Source organism: Atractosteus spatula, chromosome 11 (assembly GCF_055471065.1).
Source record: "Atractosteus spatula isolate fAtrSpa1 chromosome 11, fAtrSpa1.hap1, whole genome shotgun sequence".
Classification (NCBI taxonomy): Eukaryota; Metazoa; Chordata; class Actinopteri; order Semionotiformes; family Lepisosteidae; genus Atractosteus; species Atractosteus spatula.
This window is the reverse complement of record NC_142716.1, coordinates 20245931-20267318: the sequence shown is the minus strand read 5'-3', so window position 1 is coordinate 20267318 and position 21388 is coordinate 20245931. Positions and strand designations below refer to the sequence as shown.

The window sequence follows — 21388 nt, the reverse complement described above, 5'->3', positions numbered from 1 at the left end:
ATTGAGTTTATCATGTCTAGCTGCTTACCTCTTATGCATTATGAGTGGAATAAAGTGAATGATATAAAACCAAGTAGATTGCGGTAGAGGAATCCTCACTCTGAAAAACACTGAAGTGTTGAGCGAAGAAAAAGGCTCATCTAGCTACTGAAATCTGTTTGTGGGCATACAGTGGCAACAGAAGGAGGGTGCCACCGATGCGAGTAAGTGTGGGAAACTGTGGGTGTGGAACTAGGGTAGAGTGAGGGAGTCGGATACTCCATGTGTAGTGGCTAGACTCCTACAGTAAACATCATCAAGATGCAGGGAAGGCTCCCAAAGAGTAGCAGATATGATTGTTGCCAATGTCAGCCAGCTGGTAAGTTAAAGAAAGCAGTAGAGGTCAGAGAACTCGGACCAAATGAGAACAACCAAGTCGAGGGTTTTTCACTGCTTCTCCCTGAAAGGAACTAGTGTGAAACAAAAGAGAGAGCTAGAGGATCCTTCAGGAATACATGAGCAAAAGGCTAAGCGATATTAATGAATCTTGTGTTGATCTCAGAGATCATAGTAGAGACAGAAGCGTGGATGAATTGGGAAACTCTGAGCCCGACAGTCCATCAGCCGAGGGCTTAGAGAAATTGACATATGCTTGCTTTGGGTCCTAGTTGCCCAGACAAGGGGGGCGTATACCTCAACACTCTTGGAGGAGAGTGTGTGTGAAACTAGGGAAAGGAGTGGAAAAACTCCCCAAAAGCTGTAGGGGGGGGGTCTGCAGCTGTGAACACACCCTTTTCATGACCTAATTTGATGGCCATACCCCATGGGGTTACACTGACTTCTAGGAAAACTGGTCCTATGTGTGAGTGCATGCACGTCTATCTCAGTGTGTCTGTCCTGAGATGGACTGGTGTCTCTGGCTCCTCCACAACCGTGAATTGGAAGACGTGATTAGAAAATGGTTAGATTTTTTATTACATGCCTACCCATTTTGTATGTATGCTTTACATTTCTGTTCACAGTGACTGATTTAGCTTTTGACACACTGCAAACTCTGTAGTAACACAGTCACAGAGTCACTGTTTCACTAGAAGCTGAGAGAGCCCTGACTGACTACCCAACCTTAATCCAAGGAGTGCTTAGCAAGTTATGTGCTGCCACTTTTGGAATTCCAATAGTGACTATTGACATAACCCAGCCTCTGACATGCAATTTCTTTTTTTCCAGAATATGCAAAATGTAAAATTATACCATAAACTTTTTACTTTTTTCACATTTCACATCTGCACTGAGAACTAAGGCCTAAGCTTGTTTAGGACCAAGAGGAACCAATGATCTATATGGCTGTTTTATATTTTATCTATAAGACATCTTCAGGTACTTTCAGGCTGTATTGTGTTTGCTATCTAATGATGTCATGTTTGCCAATAGAAGTAAAAGGCACAAGACCACCCCAAACACAAAAGTACTGGAACAGCAATCCAGCATTGTTTCCACACAAGTTTTAAAAAGTTTTAATGCAAAGTTCAGCTTTCTGATTGCTTATTAACCTTATAATAAGATTATTAATTACTTATTTAATCCTCCAATTGGTTCTTAATTGCTCAATTTTTAAAGGTGAAATTGAAAATGAGAAAAATGAGAAATTGAAGTGCAAACTGTTCATTTTCACTTACATTACTGATACACACCCCACATTTTCAAGACTTTTAATGTTAATATTGAAAGAAAAAAAATGTACCATTCCTTTCCATAGATTTCTTGTCAACAACCATGATGTACTCGAGGATTCCTCCCATTATGCCAGAGGTGATGTAGTGAGTTCCATAACTGTTGATGAACTGGGAGTAGGCCCCATAGTCATATTCTTCTGGGAGTTCAATTAGAGACTGATACATATCTTCATCCAGAACCAAATCTCTGCTTCTCATTTTAAATTGAGATGTTTGAATTTTTGTCAAATGCCTTATAAATCCCAAATTCTGTAATAAAATGTTATGGTCATGTTTAAGCCTCACAATACGGTACTATCCATTTTAATGAAGTCTGTGTCTGCCAAGGACAATTTATTTTAGTTTAAAACTTCATACTTCTTAGTACAGCCCTTGGAAAGTTCTCACACTTGTTTGAAAGATTATATAAGTATTTTTGAAAAATTACAACAGTAATAGGTTTAAATAAAAAATAAAATACAATAGATAAAAACCATAGGAAAAAGAAAAAGTCATGCATGTAAGACCAATGTGCATTCAAGTACGTGAGCAAGGTGATTTATGTTTAATATGATTTAATATTAAGTCACTGTCTAGACAACAGTTGTTTAAAAATTTGACACTGATAAAACAGTATGGGAAACACAAGGTTAAAAAACAGACATTCCTTTGTGAATGTGTGGTTCACAGGAAACTGTTTAAATATCAAGTAAAATGACAAAACCCAAGAAAGTTTTATTGGAAATAAATATTGCCAGGAAATAAATATAGTACAGCAATGTAGCAATAAGATTGCTATGAAGTTAATATTCAAAGTGGGAAACAAGGATCTGCTTATAGCCATTGACACTAACCAAACCAATAACAAAAATTATAGAGTAATGAAGCCAGTTCATAGATGGGGATTATTAGGAGGCCATGATTGGTAAGGGCCAATGGGAAATTTGGCCAGGACACCAGGGTTACAATCCTACTCTTTTCAAGAAACACCCCGGTATTTTTAATGACACAGAGAGTCAGGACCTTGGTTTTATATCTCATCCAAAGGACAGCACCTGTTTACAGTATAGTGTCCCCATCACTACACTGGGGCATTAGGACCCACACAGACCACAGAGTGAGCACCCCCTGCTGGCCCCACTAACCAGCAGCAACCTTAGTTTTTCCCAGGAGGTCTCCCATCCAGGTACTGACCAAGCTCACACCTGCTTAGCTTCAGTGGGTTGCCAATTGTGAGTTGCAGGGTGATATGGCTGCTGGCTTTAATGATATTAAGAAAGATTTAAATTATTTTTATTATTGTTATTCTAATATTATTTATCATTAAATACATATTTAGACATAAAATGTTGCTACACTTAAAGGAAATGGTTTATACTTTGTGTGTATGTGTGTTTGTATATACTGTATATGTTTAAAAGAAATATTAACAAGGAACTGTTTTTTCAAAAGTGTAAACTATGATCTGGATTTTTGTGACTTGTATTTCATTTTAATAACCTGTCACGTTATCATAAGTAAATGTTCTTTACTTCTGAAGAAGGCTATACAACCAAAAGGTTGTGCTTCTCCTTTGAAGCAGTGGAGAAATTTCCTATTTTTTGATGTGGAATTAAACTTTACTTGTTCCATTGTATCATATTATAACTGTATCTTCCCCAACATGTTAAGCATTAAACCTGCCATGTATGGTCTTAACTGGCTATCATTTTACATATGATTTACATATCAATAGTCCTTTCTAAGGGACAATATCCTCCAAGTTTGGAGTAAGCAGCATGGTGTTATGCATATAATAAGAAAACTAACAACTGAGATAAGGTCATGCATGCCCCACTTTGAATATGTGGAGTCCAAACAAGACCAGTTTAAAATGTTTGGGAACAAAATAAAAAAAATATGATGAAAAATTCTAAATTGGAAGATTACTAATGCAACAAAAGGGTAATGTTCAGCAGGTATTGATTTACCCCTGTTTTTCTCACAACTACATTGTCTTGGGCAAAATATATTTGCATAATTGTAAGAAACGTATATTGAATTGCAGATCATTGAATTGGTTGATAATGAAAAATTAAAATTATTATTAGTGGTAGCTTAAATACTCAGCTGCAGAAGAGTTTTTTGTGGCCAATTGCCTGTGGTATGTAACAGCCTTCCTGTACAATAACTCAACTTTGTGAATACCAATTTCTTTTTTTGCAAGAGGGTGAAGCTTGTTGTGCCACTGTCCTTCTGCAACCATATCTATCTAGTTCATCAACATACACAGATCTTGAAGCCTGGAGATCTTCATCAGATGACTTCCCCATTAATTCGGAGCAAGTTTTGCAAGCTAAGGTGCTACTGAGGTATTATTCTTAAGGTCAAATTTATCACATTTAAACCTTGATAGGTTTGCTACAATTTTTAAAAGGAAATGAATAACTAACTGGTATGAATTCATAAAGAAAATGAGTGAAATCCCTAAACTAAACAAGCTTCAGTGAATTAGAACATATGATTTTTGTAACATTTTAAAACATCACAGTGTAGTTTCCTTATCAAAGTAAAACACTAAAACAGATATAAAGTAAGGTTCCAACTTACCTGATCTGTGTATTCTGATATATTTTTTAAGGATTTGGAATCTTGTTTATGAGAAAATCCACCTTCAACCATACTAATTCCAACTGTAAAACCAAAGTTGAAAGAATTCTCTTCCTTCTTTGCTCTTAACAAGCTGGTCACATCATTATAAAATTCTGAAGAGCTTCCAGAGTCAGCTTGAGCCTGTCAACATCAACACAAAATAAATCTGAGAAGCAGAAAATCACATCACTGACACAATGTCTACTTTCAGAGGCCTTCTGTTAATCTTTTTTTCTAGTTATTGTCCCAGTTTAGTATCTTTTTTTGTGAATATAGACCAATTAAGGGTCCTAAAATCACTGGCACAACGAACATGTTTTTCTGACCTTACACAAATTACTAAATATGGCCCCAAGTGAATCAGAAAGCCAGACTCTGGATTAGGAACAGCTATAAGCAAATAGGATTAAGATGCTGAGAAATTCAAACTCTGGATTTAAAAGTCTCATACCTACCAAGAATTGATAGTAGTGGATATTGTATGGTTTCCTGTAATACTTCTCATCTTCGTTGTAAGACATGCGCTCACAAAAAGCATCATAGGTCAGCTCCTTCCAGTCACCATTATAGACGTATTCACAGAATCCACCATAGTAACCAGGGTCAATAGTGTTGAGGAGAAACTCTCCAGTTAATGCATTATAGCTAAAGATGACAAATAATGTTCACAAATTAATTGAATTCCCATTTCTTGTTCAATTAAAAATATAGCAATATTATGAAACGATTTTCAAAAAATGACCTTGTGTTTTTCAAAATTTTTAAGTTTAAAATCTTAAAATCTAAAAGTTAAAATTTATGAATAACTTGAAACTAATGTTTTTTCTCAAGGTGTTTTACTCGTATACATATAATGGCAATGTTCTGCTTTGCGTCATTATGGTAGCCAGTAGGAAAGCCTACTGTACTGAATATTTTTAAATTTAGTTTTAATTGATCACAAAATTTTCATAACAAATGTTGCAGCATAACAATTTTGTGTGTAAAGCCCTCCAATAATATAATTATAAGCCACAGAATAAAACTTCTGACATTAAGTGTTGCTGGTTAATGTTGCTGTTATCAGTGACTCGCAAGTATCATGTGTCTGGCTGTTCTCACCTACTATATCATACACATGTGACAAACCTGCCATGAAACAACCACATTGTAATAATCAGCAATGTTTGTATATTTGTTCAATAAGGTGTATTCTAATACCTTGCATCATATTGTGCTATACACTCCATTCATAATTAAAATGGAATGTTATATTCTTGAATACATATTTTACTCAGTAAACACATAGTTTAAAAGAATTACACTTTTGAGAGTATTTCACTCTGAAAGTACTAAAAATGTATAATTTTTATGTTATTTGATATAGTAACTATATCATATTAAATGTTTTTTGAAAATGTCGTGCAATTGTTAGCAATCATTATGCTAAAAAATAAAGGGTCGTCGGCGTTTATTGGCAGAAGTCTGTTGTCTGTGGGCGGTTCCAAACAGTATGGTTGTAGCCTTTTTCCAAAGTTTATGGAGGGAGGAGAAGTAGGTCTTGACTCCAGGGACGTTGGTTTCAGGAATGGTGATAGGGAAAAGTGAAGGTTGATAACCAAATGAACAAAGAAAGGAGGACATCTTGGTGGAAGAAGTGTAGAGGGAGTTATGAGCATACTCAGCCCATGGAAGAAGGGAGAGCCAGTCGTCTCGGGTTGTGGAGACATACGCTCTCCTCCTGGCCATTAGCTTCTAGGTGATATCCAGAGGTAAGTGAGGAAGATGCCCCCAAGACCTTGCAGAACACCTTCCAGAATCTGGAAATAAATTGAGGTCCCCTGTCAGAGACGATGTCCTTTGGGATGCCATGCAATCGGAACACGTGAAGAACAAACAGGTCAGCCATCTGTGGATGGAAGAGAACGAAGAGGGATAAAATGCGCAGCCTTCGAATATCGGTCATTTACTACCATTATGGTAGTCTTATCCTCACTCATAGGGAGATCAGAAAGAAAGTCGACTGAAAGATGGGACCAAGGACGTGTGGGAACTGGAAGGGGCTGTAAAAGATCCGCCTTCTTCTGCCAGGAGGTCTTGACTCTGGAACAAGTGGTGCAGGCCCGGATTTATTCTGTCATATCAGTCCTCAGGCAAGGCCACCAGAAATCCCTGGAGATTAGGTCAATGGACTGTTTAGTATCCGGATGACCCGCTAATCGAGAATCATAGCCCCATTGAAGAACTGCAAACTGGAGGGAGTTGGGAACGAACAATCTGTCCTGGGGGCATTGGGGGGTACCGTGTGACCTCAAAGAGCACGTCTCACCTGGTTTTCAACGTCCCAACGTACAGCTGTGAGAATCTTGATAGGTGGAATGATGGGTTCAGGGGAAATGTCAACGTCGGGAGGATCATGTAGGCAGGAAAGAACGTCAGTTTTAATGTTCTTGGGACATGGGGTGTATGTGATGAAAAAATTGAACCTGGAGAAGAACAAAGCCCATCTTGCCTGGCGAGAATTGAGGTGTTTGGCTGATTGCAGATAGGCCAAGTTCTTATGATCCATGAGTATGGTGAATGGGTGTTGAACCCCCTCCAGCCAGTGTCTCCATTCCTCCAGGGCCAGCTTGATGGCTAGCAGCTCCCTGTTACCATCATCCTAGTTCATCTCTGCCGGAGACAGTTTCCTTGAAAAGAAGGCACATGGGTGGAGAACACACCTTTCTCCATGGCACTGAGATAAGAAGGCCCCAACTCCATTGGCTGAAGGATCAGCCTCAAGCACAAAGGGGAGTGTAGGGTCTGGATGGCAAAGGATCAGTGCTGTGGAGAAGTGTTGCTTGAGTCGATTAACCGCCTTGTCGGCCTCTGGGGTCCACTTGCCTTGTTGGGAACCTTTAAAGGTCAAAGCGGTGATGGGTGCCACAACGGAACTAAAATTCCTAATAAAACGTTAGTAAAAGTTGGAAAAGCCCAGGAAATGCTGAACCTGTTTCAAATTCTTGGGAATAGGCTAGTGCCGGATGACCTTAACCTTGTCTGGATCCATCAGAACACCCAGAGACATGATTATGTACCCCAAGAAATGGATTCTGGAGGCGTGAAATGTGCACTTCTCCAACTTGGCATACAGTTTATTGTGTATTAGTTGAGTCAGGACTTCACGGACATGAGAAACGTGTTCCTGTAAATTGCTGGGAAAAAATTAGGATGTCATCCAGGGAAATTAAAACATACTTTTGAATGATGTCTCTAAAATGTCATTCATAAAGTTCTGGAAAACTGCAGGAGCATGGACCAAGCCTGGTACTCTTAGTGACTGAGGGTAGTGATAAAGGCTGTCTTCTACTCATCCCCCTCTCGAATGCGGATCAGGTTGTAAGCACCCCGAAGGTCGAGCTTGGTGAAGATGGTAGCACCCCGGACTGATCCAAGCACTGATGAGATGAGGGGAAGGGGGTAACGGTTCTTTATGGTTATTACATTAAGCACCCTGTAGTCAATGCAGGGTCTCAAGGATCCATCCTTCTTTTTCACAAAGAAGAATCTGGCGCAGGCAGGGGAGGAGGATGGACGAATAAACCCAGACTTTAGGGATTCCTGGATGTACGATTCCAGGGTGTAGGACTCGTCAAGGGAACGTGATCTTCCTTCTTGGGGGCAGTGTTCCATGCAGAAGATCTATGAGGCAATCGTAGGGGTGGTGTGGTGGTAGAGATAGTGCCTTCTGTTTGCTAAAAGCCAGGTGAAGATCAGAATACGAGGAAAGAATCTTATAGACCTCTTCCTGAGAGAGATGGGTGGAGACCATCCTTATAGGTGGATGACAGCAGTGAACACGACATGGAGGTCCCCAGGCTAATCATTCATTGTTGGCCCAGGAGATGTGGGGGTTGTGCTTCTGTAACCATGGATATCCCAAAACCAGAGGGTGCAAGGGAGAGTGAAGGAGTAGGAAACAAATGTTTTTAGTGTGGATTTTGCCAACATGGATGGTGAGAGGTACCGTCTGCCATTCAAAACAGGGAGTAGTGGAATGTTTTTGGTGGAGGCTAGTTCAAAGTCTAAGAAGTTGTCCTCAGCTCCAGAATCAAGAAAAGCAGAAAGTGTTTGTTGATTCCTGTCCCAGGAGATGCTCGCCAGAAGAAAGAGCCCGGATGCGGCACAGGAGGTAAGAGTAAAACCGTCCTTAGTAGCGGGTAGGAGGGTACGTGGGGGACAGACTGGGCAGGAGGCACTGAGACTGCGAGTCCTTTCTTCAAGAGGTAATCCAGCAAAGGGTCTAGAATCTAGAGGGGTAGAAGAAGAAACAAGGTCTGCAATTCAGAGTGGCGTTCCTGTAGTCTGATAACAATCTTGGAGATACGCGATATGAAAGCCTCCAAGGTAGGAAAATGGAGGGGCAATTGTATGAGGTGATCCTCAAGTTCATTGGAGGGCCCACAACGGAACTGATGGATGAGGGCTTCCTGGTTCCAAGGCACTTGGGAAGCCAAAAAGCGGAATTCTGATGTATATTTCTGGAATAGACGGGATCCGTGAAACAGAGAGGTAAGTTGTGAAATGGTCAGATGATGGGCGTGAAACTGTCCATAAACAGAGCGATGGTGGCCTGAAAAAGAGTAATATTGGTAGCTTCGGGGAGATTTCGGAAGAGGAGGTTAGTAACCCACTCCAGAGTCCGGCCAGAAAGGTTTGACACCATAAACGCAATCTTCTCCCTGTCAGTTGGGAAACAATCAGGGCGGAGATAGAAAGCCATCCAGAACTGGGTTATAAAACCCTGACATTTAGATGGGTCACCCTCAAATTTCTCCGGGGTGGGAAGGCATAGGGGACTAGGCACAGCGTGAAGGTGTAGAGATGGTAACGGAGCCATGGGTTTTGGTGGTGGTGGTGTCCGAGCTTAGTGGTCCATGAGTTGTTAAACTGTGGCGGTGAGTTGACCAAGAGCCTGAGATTGTTGCTAAAGAACAGCGAAGGGATCATCCTGGCCCACTCAGTCCATGTTCTGGCTCAGTATTCTGTTAGCAATCATTGTACTAAAAAATAAAAAAAAACCTTTGCAGGGATCAAGTTGGTGATACAGATGCCGCCATTCAAAGTGCGCGTTACAGACACGTACCGGAGGTAATTGGCTACGGCGTCGCGCATTGTGACGCAAGATGACGCGCGGTACCGCGGTACGTGATTGGTTGACCGACAGGGGCACTCGTGGTCCGTTGGTCTGTCATAGAAAGACTTACAGTAAACGTCTTTGCTGTGCCCGTTGTAGATATTGAATTTTACCACTGAAGGGAAATCTTAGTAGCTGAGCATAAAAAGAATAGGAGCAAAAACCGCACTCAAAATGCAATTTAGAGCTTTCTGGCAAGAGGAGACACCCAAATTATAATGTAACATGCCACTGTTTGTGCATGAACAAAGTTATACTGCAATTTTCCTTAGATACGCGATTAAAAAAAATAAATTTTTTGAATCCCCGGCGGAACACATTCCATAAGAATCAGCGCTTTTATACAGTATATCGCCTTTAAACACATATATTTAAACGCGTTTACGATTTAAATCAAAACGCGATTCAAATCAATATAAATGTTTATTTTGTAACGCATAGGTGACTATTCATTGTTATTAAAAAGACTTAAATTCGATCATGTTGTGATATTTAGAAATATAAATTTGTTTGGTGCGAGTGAGGTTTTATTTAATCTCTGACCAAGGGAAACGTTTCATTTTTTCAAAGAAATGTTTGTTAAAAAATAAAGCCATAGTTCCATGGGATTCAATCACAGACCGTGTGACATGGGAGTCAGGAAACTAACCCACAGCGCCACCAGCGCGGTCACGTGCTGAGGGCTGAAAAAGCACAACAGAAACATTATCGACAGACAATGTACAGATTTGATAAAGCTATAAAATAATGTAATTAGGCACAGAACAAGTTTACAGCACAGTACAATAATAAATGCTGACCATGACTTTAGAAGCATAAATTACCTTACACTCAATTTAAACACAAGCTGTCTTTAGCCCTCTAAGCTGGTTCATACAGAAATGTAGAGAACCAGGCTCAGAACACACAGCTTCATTAGCGAATACATATGCAGGACAACTAGAGAAGACGTTTTACAAAGGATGGATTTTTACAAACATCCCATCAGTGACATCACTGAAGTCAACTCCTACTGTAGGTAACTGTCGTGTGGATAGTTTCACAAGAATCAGACAAAGGTTTAAGCATCGCTTGTTCTAGATAAAACTGCAAAAAAAACAACCCATAATGTACTTCTTTGCGGCTCTGTTTGCCCAAATCATATATTCACAACGTGAAATTAGAAAATAATATTACATAACCAAAATCCGCAATATGGAAATAGAACCTGTGTAATTGTTGACAGATGATGTTCTCGTAACATTTTTACAAGACGAACTACAACATTTAAAAAATGACTTGTATGTACTTGATATCTCTAATCAATCCACGGCGATATAGTTAAAGCAGTCCCCGCACAAAACGAAACTAAAACGCCCTGGGCATACCGTTTCGCGCTTCTTATCAGTTGCTCAAAAGTAATTTGACCGTATGAAATGCATAATATAAACCTAGAAACATATACAGTACGTGAGCAGTATTTACGTAGTATCGGTGTCAAGACATACCTCTCAAATACTGTAAATCAAGTTAAAAATATCTCAAGACCGATTCTGGTCATAATGAAACCATGTTTCGTGTATGTTTTCTTTAAAGTACCGAGACCAGCCATATACTGTATGTTTATGTTCCAAAATTAATATCGTTTATGGCCTTCACACGCGTTGCAGTATGCTCCTATTCTTTTTATGCTCAGGCACTAAGATTTCCCTTCAGAGGTAAAATTCCATATAAATATTCAATACTTAAACGGGCACAGTTAAGACATTAAATATACATATACATACTGTATACAGTACAGTTTGCATACGGTAATATGTTTATGTTCCTAAATCAATCTCTTTTATGAGCATGTGAAAGGCATGGTGAATCGATTCTCAAAAATTACTGTACTTTGCATGATTGGAAACAAATGCGTGATTGCGAAATGCTGTGGTGTTACTTTTACAAAGACGGTCAATGAAAAAAAGAATGTGGACCAGGGCAATACTTTGAGTTTACAGCTTGTCCAAGGTCATTTATTATTAATACTATTAGTAATATCTTCGTTAAAGACTTTGATGGCTACAGCTCAAACATGAGAGGTTGAGCTTTATTAGCTCCACCTTGCGGAAATTCCGGATACTATTATTTTGCTAGCGGTATTTACAGGTAACTCGCGGTATTTACCGGTAACTCGCGGTAGACTGCGTACAGCGTACCGGAAAATAATGCGGTATCGCCCGCGCATTTTGAATGGCTGCATCTGTATCCCCACACTGTTGCAGGAAGTCCTTTTAGAAAATGTTACAAAAACGCAAGTCCTTATACTCAAAAACCGATGGGCAGGCGAAAGTCAAAAACTGGGCTGGGAAAGTTCAATTGAGACAACAAATCCAAATTGCAAAGGCAGAAATGAGGTCAGAAACAAGTGAGAGTCCAGGAAGCAACAATGAGATCAAAACCAAAAGAAGAAGGGTGCGCGCACTAGGGAGCTCCAAAGAGAATCAGAAATAGTGAGGGATGGTATGGGAAAAGAGGAGTGTTAAAGTAGAGATGGGAGGGAAAGACGATAGGAAGATTAGCTGCAGTGTGAGCATATTTGAGTGGGTGCGTGTGGGAATGTGACGGTGTTTGTGAGAGTGTGCGTGCAGAATGCGTAACAGCAATATGCCAAAACAGAAGTGATATTAAGAGGTGGAAATTAATTGAATGGCTGATATAACTCATTATGAATGGTAGTGTGGTGGCAATAACCAATGACATAATAGGTATTTAATTCCATTGACTCACATTATATTAAGGCCTAGATATTTCAATTTCATGATACAAATGAAGGTCGACATTAACAAGAGTCATATTAAGCGGATTTTTTCTGGAGTGACTTAAATTAAAATTGCTCACTGATGTTCATGCAGTGTCAGTACATAAATCACTATTGTTGCATTTAAGTATATTCTAATATGTTTAAATAATCTAACCTAAACTTTACATTTGAACATACATTTATGTATCATTACAAGCATCTAGGTACACAGCATTTTCTTCAGTGCTGACAATACTTAGCACATTGCATTTCTGAAACTCAGTGAAAATGACTTTTTATTGGCTTCCCTTTATTCAGAGACCCTCATAGCTGACCAGAGATGCACTGTTACCCTCGGGCACTTATTTCTGAGCCAGGGATAGGGAAGAGCTGCTTGCAGAAAGTATCTTCATAGTTCTCCAAGTCGCCACATTCATTCTCATCTGACCCGTCTCTGCAGTCTGGGTCACTGTTGCATAGCAATCGCCGGCTGATGCACCGCCCTGGAAACAGACACATGTTCACTGCACATTTCTCTCTCCATCTAACATACACACCTATACACCTCAGCACACAGAGCTGTTCATGCAACCTTGGATCCCAAAGCCAATCAGCAAGTAATGAACACATTACTCGTTGATTGGCATTGGGCTGCAAGACACAAACACACACCAGGGCCGATTAATCGATCAGTGTCACACCCAGGCTGGGAGCAGCTCACGTCCTGATGTTGCCTCAGCCTGCTTCCGACGCTGTGCGAACTCACTTAAGACACAATTCCCAAAACCATTAATCTTTCAATCAGGCAGACCATCTCAAAATCAATCAGACAGTTAAGCAGACTATTAAAGGCTATTTTACCTGCTTATTCAGTGCTCTGACATTGAGCTAAGCTTCAAGTACTGAAACAATCATCTAACAAATGCTTAATTTTTTTCCTAAGGTTCACAAGCACTGAATCAGCAAGGCTCTTCAGTCTCTCTGTTTTTTTTTGGCTTATAATTTTTCATTTTCTTTTTTTCTGTCTCCTCCAAAGCCATGGCTCTGGCTTTCTCTGCTGCCATTCCAGACAGTCTCATTCTGCTAGGGAGCCTTTGCATTATACAAAACCAGCTTAGTTTCAGCCTGCCTCTTCAATTCTCAGAGCTGTATTCAAGCCAGTTTCTCCGCTGCATCAAGGCGGCTTTTTCCAAACTTAATATTTATTCAGACAGCCATATTCAGCTTTTTTACTGGCTTAGTACTTTTTCAGTCAGTCGTATTTAAGTCAGCATCTCTGCTGATTCAAGGCAGACTTTTTTTCCAACTCACATGATTTATTTTCCTGCATTATCACTCCATCATCTATCATTAAGCCTTGCTCCCACCTTGCCATCCCAAAGACTCCTGAGGCTCCTTTGCGTACCTGCTCTTGGAGCTCGTCTTATCATTCGCCATGGCCCTGAGATCTCCAGCACAGCAGCTTAGCAACCAGTATGTCTTTGGACTTTGGGAGGAAACCAGAGCACCCAAAGCAAACACAGGGATAACCTACAAACTCCACTCAAATTGTACCCCTGCTCCAGAATTGGACTCAGGGCCCTAGCGCTGCAAGGCTGCAATGCTAACTACTGTGCCACCATGTCACCCCACCCCTAATTAATAATAATTATAACAATCCTCTTCCATTATGTTGTCATACAAGTTAACTTGCCTGTTTCCTGGCATGTGAAATCCTCTCCACACAGGTTCTGTCGGTTGCACTGTATGTCACTGGGACATATCTTTTCTCCCCACTTGTTGCCCAGACATGGGTTACCACCAAACTGGTTTGCTTGTTCCAAGTACCTGTGCTGGTACTGATAGAGGAGTAAATGGGAAAAGATGAGAACAGAAGGCAAACTAAAAAATTCAGTGCTTTATAGTGCTTGTCCTGTCTTCACTTCACCGGCAAAGTAGATTCCAAACTGTACCTCGTTACATATAGAAGAATTGTGAGGCTGGTTTTATGGTTAGAAGCAGAGGCAATGTATGTAGCAGTGGTGCTGACAAGGCATATGTTAATATTTATATTTAAGTCTACTGTTGACAACTTCATGTGTATCCAAATATTAATAAGTTGTAGTATGGTGAACCATAACTCGCCTCAATATTCAGTAGTAATGCAAATAAGCTTGTTCAAATATGCTGTCAATAAATGTACACTGGAAAATTAAGCAGTAATTGTGCAACCATACATGGTTAGTTTCTACGTAACTAAACCACTGCTGTTCTACCTATACTTATACTAAAAATGAAATAATTACAGTATGCATATACAGTATTGGGGAAAGCACACTCATATTGTTGCAGTAGATCTTCATACTTTCCTTATCAGTATAAGAATTGTTTCTACATTTTACTTTGTATGCTTTAAAGGAGTGCATCTTTCTGTACTCGCTCAGAGGGATGGTGATAAGAAATGTATGGTTATACAGAAATTTATTTAAGATTGTAATATTTAATTACACTTCCCCTGAACAAATAATAAAAATTATGTTTGGTATCGATTAGAAATTCATTTCCTCCATTACTAATATGATTGCTTTGTCATTACAAAATCTAAAAGATTAGGGATCAGAAATACTGAGTTTTCCAGAGCTTTGATATGGAAATTGAAGTGCTAAAACTTATCATAATCAACTATTCATTTGGGGGTTTGTAATAGGAATGTATCAATTTCACAGTAGTACATTTTTTTGTATGTAAACATATGACAGAGAGACAAGGGATCATGGAGAATGTAAAGTAAATTGTAATCCCTTGAAAAAAAACAATTACAATTCAACATTACTTTATACAATTACTTTTCACTTTACAGCTTTGCTGATAGACTCAAGTCAGGATTAAAATTCATTGTAAATTTACATTGGGACTCACAGAAAATGCTTTGCTAAAATAAGGACCTTTAAGATTACTGGATGTAGTCTAACACATTGTTAATAAATATTCTAGCAGCAATACTAAGAAATATTCAGTTTATACTACTGTAGGCGAACTCATACATTGTAGTAAAACTTAACCTCCATTCCTAATACATACAAAACAAATTACTATCCATTCTTTGAAAATTTCTGTGGATTATTTGCGGATATTTATGTGGATGATAATGATAATAAATATTTATTTTCTTAGCTGACACCTTTATCCAGGGTGACATACAATACACTTTAAATTTGTATGAAAATTGTATTAAATTTCTATTATTTTTTTACGTAAATAAAAATCACATACTACATACGTTCATAAAAACGACTAGCACAAGATTTAGGTTTATAGCAAGTATTGTGCTGGAAAAAATGAAACAGTAAGTTTTTAACATTTATATAGATATTGTGTGGATATAAAATTATTTATTAATTGCAAATATGAACTGCTTTTGTTCCAAAGATCCTAAAGTGCTCTACAAATTGGAGGGAACCCAGTTCATCAACCACTGAATTTAAGCACCAATCCATAGTGACATGTGGAAACCATTATTCATTAGCAGCCCTACAATACAGCACATCAGGTGGAGGTATAAGAAATGTCTTCACTATTGTACACTTTAACTTGCCTGCCTCAATTCTAAGTTTTAATTAGGGGAAACTGTAGGGAGGCCAGAATGTTGAAGAACAGAGTAGTAAACTCTACTTTAGAGTAGTAAATTCCCATACACCAGGTCTGACATCCCTGTGCTTACAACCAGTGCCATTGGATCTTTAATCACCACATAGTGAAGACAATTAACATTACAGATCCAGCATAGTGTCTCCAGTTACTGTACTGGGACATAGGTTTTTGAAATTTTTGTCAGATGGAAGAGTGCCATCAACACCAATTACAGGAGCAACCGGTATGTACCCATCCCAGTGCTGAGTAGACCAAGCCTTACTTAGAGCCATCTTAACAGGTGAATCATGAGCAGGCACTAAAAATTGGAATGGACTAGCATGAGGAAAATGAGAAATGACAAACCAGCGGCATTCAGTATGAGTTGAAGTTAATGGAAAGTTTTAAAAGAGGGCATTAAAAAGGGAGTTACAATAGTCTAGGTATGGGAGGAAATGAAAAGACCCAGGGAACAGGAAAGGAGAGAGTAGGGAGCCCAGGATAGAACCCTGGAATATTAAAGACACAATTGGAGAGGGATTAAGGGGCAGAGAGTAAGTCATGGTCAGTACAATCAGAGAGGTAAATGAAGAAACATATGCGAACAGAACCAGAAATTCTGAGATGTTGACAAGAGAAAAATCAACTGTTCTTCAGGGAAAAGGGCAGCAGAGAGATTAAGAAGGATTAACACAAAGGAGAGGAAGGCATGCTGAGCTTCTTCTTCACTTATTAAGGTTCATTGGCATGGTAGAGCCATACTTTGACCGGGGAAACTGGCTTCACATGGATCTTGTTAGAAACACTGTTCAGAGTCATGGTGTTTTAAAGTGAACTGGCTATGAATAATGGGATATGTCAATATTGAATATATTTAGCTTACATTTTTACTCTTTTATACAGACAGAGTTTTTACTGAATCAATACGACTGAAACTTGGGTTCAAGATTTCTCAAAGGTAAAATCTACTCAGGTAATAAACCCATAAACTTCTATTTATGAATCCAGAGCCCTAACCATAACTCCATACTGCAAATTAGTTCTATATCAAAAGTAGGCAGACCATTCTACAGATCTTTCTGTCTGCCCATCCATGCATCCATATATAGACAAATATGTATCTTGATGTAGAGTACTTTACTGTTTTTTGTTGACAGGCAGAGCAGGGTGCCCATGCTGACCATGGGCCTAGTTTACAGTCCACTGGAGCAGGGGTATTCACACCTCTGGGTTTCCTTGCAGTGCTGTTCTTACCTCTGTAAAGAAAGAACATGCACTGAGAGAAAGAGCAACACTTAAGACTACTGGTGCACCAAAGGTACAGAAAATTGGTTTGCATTATGGCTAATAATATAATTAATCAACAATTTTTGGGTTAATGAGAACACAGATTAAATGTAAGCTACAAGTTTACCCATTCCTCGAGGACTACAACTGTGCAGAACTAATGCATGACTTGTTAGGGTCATTTCATCTTGATTTACACTAGGTTTATTGCTCATGTTTGAGTTATATAATATAGTAAGTAGAGGTGAATAGCTACAGTGCCTTGCGAAAGTATTCGGCCCCCTTGAACTTTTCAACCTTTTGCCACATTTCAGGCTTCAAACATAAAGATATAAATTTTTTATTTTATGTGAAGAATCACCAACAAGTGGGACACAATTGTGAAGTGGAACGAAATCTATTGGATTTTTGAAACTTTTTTAACTAATAAAAAAATGAAAAGTGGGGCGTGCAAAATTATTCGGCCCCTTTACTTTCAGTGCAGCAAACTCACTCCAGAAGTTCAGCGAGGATCTCTGAATGATCCAATGTTGTCCTAAATGACTGATGGTGATAAATAGAATCCACCTGTGTGTAATCAAGTCTCTGTATAAATGCACCTGCTCTGTGATAGTCTCAAGGTTCTGTTGAAAGCGCAGAGAGCATCATGAAAACCAAGGAACACACCAGGCAGGTCCGTAATACTGTTGTGGAGAAGTTTAAAGCCGGATTTGGATACAAAAAGATTTCCCAAGCTTCAAACATCCCAAGGAGCACTGTGCAAGCGATTATCTTGAAATGGAAGGAGTATCAGACCACTGCAAATCTACCAAGACCTGGCCGTCCCTCTAAACTTTCAGCTCAGACAAGGAGAAGACTGATCAGAGATGCAGCCAAGAGGCCCATGATCACTCTGGATGAACTGCAGAGAACTACAGCTGAGGTGGGATAGTCTGTCCATAGGACAACAATCAGTCTTACACTGCACAAATCTGGCCTTTATGGAAGAGTGGCAAGAAGAAAGCCATTTCTCAAAGATTTCCATAAAAAGTCTCGTCTAAAGTTTGCCACAAGCCACCTGGGAGACACCCCAAACATGTGGAAGAAGGTGCTCTGGTCAGATGAAACCAAAATCGAACTTTTTGGCCACAATGCAAAACGATATGTTTGGCGTAAAAGCAACACAGCTCATCACCCTCAACACACCATCCCCACTGTCAAACATGGTGGTGGCAGCATCATGGTTTGGGCCTGCTTTTCTTCAGCAGGGACAGGGAAGATGGTTAAAATTGAGGGGAAGATGGATGCAGCCAAATACAGGACCATTCTGGATGAAAACCTGTTGGAGTCTGCAAAAGACCTGAAACTGGGACGGAGATTTATCTTCCAACAAGACAATGATCCCAAACATACAGCAAAATCTACAAAGGAATGGTTCACAAATAAACGTATCCAGGTGTTTGAATGGCCAAGTCAAAGTCCAGACCTGAATCCAATCGAGAATCTGTGGAAAGAGCTGAAAACTGCTGTTCACAAACGCTCTCCATCCAACCTCACTGAGCTCGAGCTGTTTTGCAAGGAAGAATGGGCAAGAATTTCAGTCTCTCGATGTGCAAAACTGATAGAGACATACCCCAAGCGACTTGCAGCTGTAATCGCAGCAAAAGGTGGCTCTACAAAGTATTAACGCAAGGGGGCCGAATACTTTTGCACGCCCCACTTTTCATTTTTTTATTAGTTAAAAAAGTTTCAAAAATCCAATAGATTTCCTTCCACTTCACAATTGTGTCCCACTTGTTGGTGATTCTTCACATAAAATAAAAAATTTATATCTTTATGTTTGAAGCCTGAAATGTGGCAAAAGGTTGAAAAGTTCAAGGGGGCCGAATACTTTCGCAAGGCACTGTATAATCCATTTTTAAGAAACTTGAAATAGAGGTGACTTCTTTTGAGTGTCATAAAAAAGACAACATCGATGCTAATTTATATTAAATCTGTTATGTGTGATCCACTAGGAGCTTGCAGTCCTAGGTGCAGTCCTAGGAAACCAAGCACATTCCAATGAGGAGCCACATTTCACCCAGGACTACTTAGACTATCTTGGCCCAGATGTCCTGGCCACCTTTGACCAATTAACAAGTGCGCAATCCAAGACAATATTTAAACCTTGATTTGCCACTGGTCCAGTGCTCTGTTCTTGAGATGTTTCACATGACACTGCATTCAGCTGTATTAACCTGAGTCCACTCCCAATTATAGCCACTGTTTCCCTTCCACATTTTCCATCAGTCTTTGTCCTGCCTTGGCCATCTCTGGCAGTCTCCATGCTCCACCTGTCATGCCCCACACTCTCCCTCGCAAACGCCGTTACATTCCCAAACCCACTGTTTCACAATCTCATTCCTAATTGAGCCCATCACATTCCCACATGCACCAGATTCCACAAATTTTCACTCCCAGACCAATTATCCAACCATGTCCCTTTCCCTTCAGTATTTAAAGTTCCCTCACACACCAACCCATGCTCACTATTGAGAAGCCTCCTGTACAATTCTCTTGTGTGCATTTCTAAACCTTTTTACTGATCTCCCAGTTACTAATCTTTGCTCCTGTCTTTTGACCACACTCTTTGGATTTTGTTTTTCCTATTGTCTTTTTGGATTTCCTTGGTTACCAGACTCATTACTTCTCCTATTGACCAGGATTCACAGTTATGCATAAGGATCCTCCTATTCTACCTATTGGTTACCACCAATTTGTCTCTCTCTGACAGCCTTCAGTTAACATTGACCCCCACCAAGCTCTAACATTTGGTTCCCAGCCTATCGTCACAGATGTCGGAAAGGACTGTTGTGGGAAATTCTTCATCAGAGGAGCAGAACACAGTCTTGTGCAGATTCAGTTTTATTGAACTCAATAAGTCCAACAATGCACGCCGGGTCTGCCCCACATAACAGACAAACTGCAAGGGTTTCCCAGCTCTTATATACAGTCAGAAGAAAGTTTGTTTCACATTCTGAGTGCTTGTCCTATTCTTTGATATGTAATTACTTCTTGTCCTACTCTGTCTTGCTCTAGGTTCAGCTTTATGGCATCTTAGTGTAACTTTTGTTTGAGGCTAAATTAACAGACCCCACCAACACCTCTCACAATGTGCTTAAGTGGTGATCTTTGATGCTGGATAAGTGAGATATATACATGTCCCACTTCAGGATGAACTGTGGAATGGCAGGAGAGCAAAAATAGACCCTGTGTGTAGCGGCAAGACATGAGTTAGCCCAGGCTCAGCTGTTCAGGAAATGCCGTATAGAAACCTATGCCCTCAGGCCATGGACAGGAGTGACCTGGTGCTAGGTGGGTCTCAGGACATCTGAACCTCAATGTTGAGCGAGTAGCAGAGTAGAAGCAGGAAGTAAATAGGCTATACAACAAGACACACTAGAAAGACATGAATAGTCACAGGGAACTAGGAACAGGAGAAAAGCAGAGCGCCCTCTAGGTGTACTGGGCGTGACACCTATCAGCAAGACGCGACTGTCTCTCACCAGGTCACATCATTGCAGAATCTACACTACTGTATATCTCGAGTGCTTAGGCATGACAGACTTATTTTGCAATTATTTCAAGCAAATATCATTGGATCTCTTTCAGTATTCATTTTTTTAGGCTCTGGTTAATATAGTGATTATGTGATACTGAACATCATAACAGAATGATTTTTGATTTATAAAAATGGTTAATTGATGAATGAATCAAATAATGTTCAAAACAATATGCAACATGAATCACTACCCACACCCACTTATTTAATGATTTTTATTATTATTTATTTTATTAATGATTTCCCTTCTAACATATTATAAACTTAATAAAAAAGGATTCTGCCTTTTAGCATAATTATTTTGAGCTAAATAATCTTATTATTTCTGTCATCTGACAAGCATTATTCAAGCAAGCCAAAGAAAGGACACAAATGCTTATATTTTTTAATGAAACACTTTCAGTTACAATTTCTCATTCTAATGTGTTGCAAATCCAAAAGAAATATTATCCAAGTATTTTTAACAGAAAAGAAGCTTATCCAGCAGCCCAATACAAAATAAAAGTATTAAAAAATCCATACCTCCCATCAATACAGCTCCTGAGAGTATTAGAAGGCCGGACCACAATAAGAAGATTTAGTAATATCAGGAGGGTTAAGCCCACTGAAGAATGTATAAATCTCTTCATCATTACAATTAATGGCTACAGTGTAGAAGACACTCTGGA

At 39.5% G+C, this 21388-nt stretch overlaps 1 protein-coding gene across 1 annotated transcript in view; it reads right to left on the bottom strand.

The window, feature by feature from the left end:
* The window catches only part of c8a (complement C8 alpha chain), a 28448-nt gene extending 7060 nt beyond the window's left edge, over positions 1 to 21388 (bottom strand). The window contains exons 1-7 of the mRNA XM_088927684.1: positions 21243 to 21388; positions 16995 to 17109; positions 13938 to 14082; positions 12597 to 12747; positions 4778 to 4967; positions 4281 to 4463; positions 1721 to 1961 (exon numbers count right to left, since the gene is read on the bottom strand). Coding sequence (XP_088783810.1) covers positions 1721 to 1961; positions 4281 to 4463; positions 4778 to 4967; positions 12597 to 12747; positions 13938 to 14082; positions 16995 to 17109; positions 21243 to 21352 — 1135 coding nt within the window. The 5' untranslated portion in view covers positions 21353 to 21388. The remainder of the gene's footprint in view (positions 1 to 1720; positions 1962 to 4280; positions 4464 to 4777; positions 4968 to 12596; positions 12748 to 13937; positions 14083 to 16994; positions 17110 to 21242) is intronic.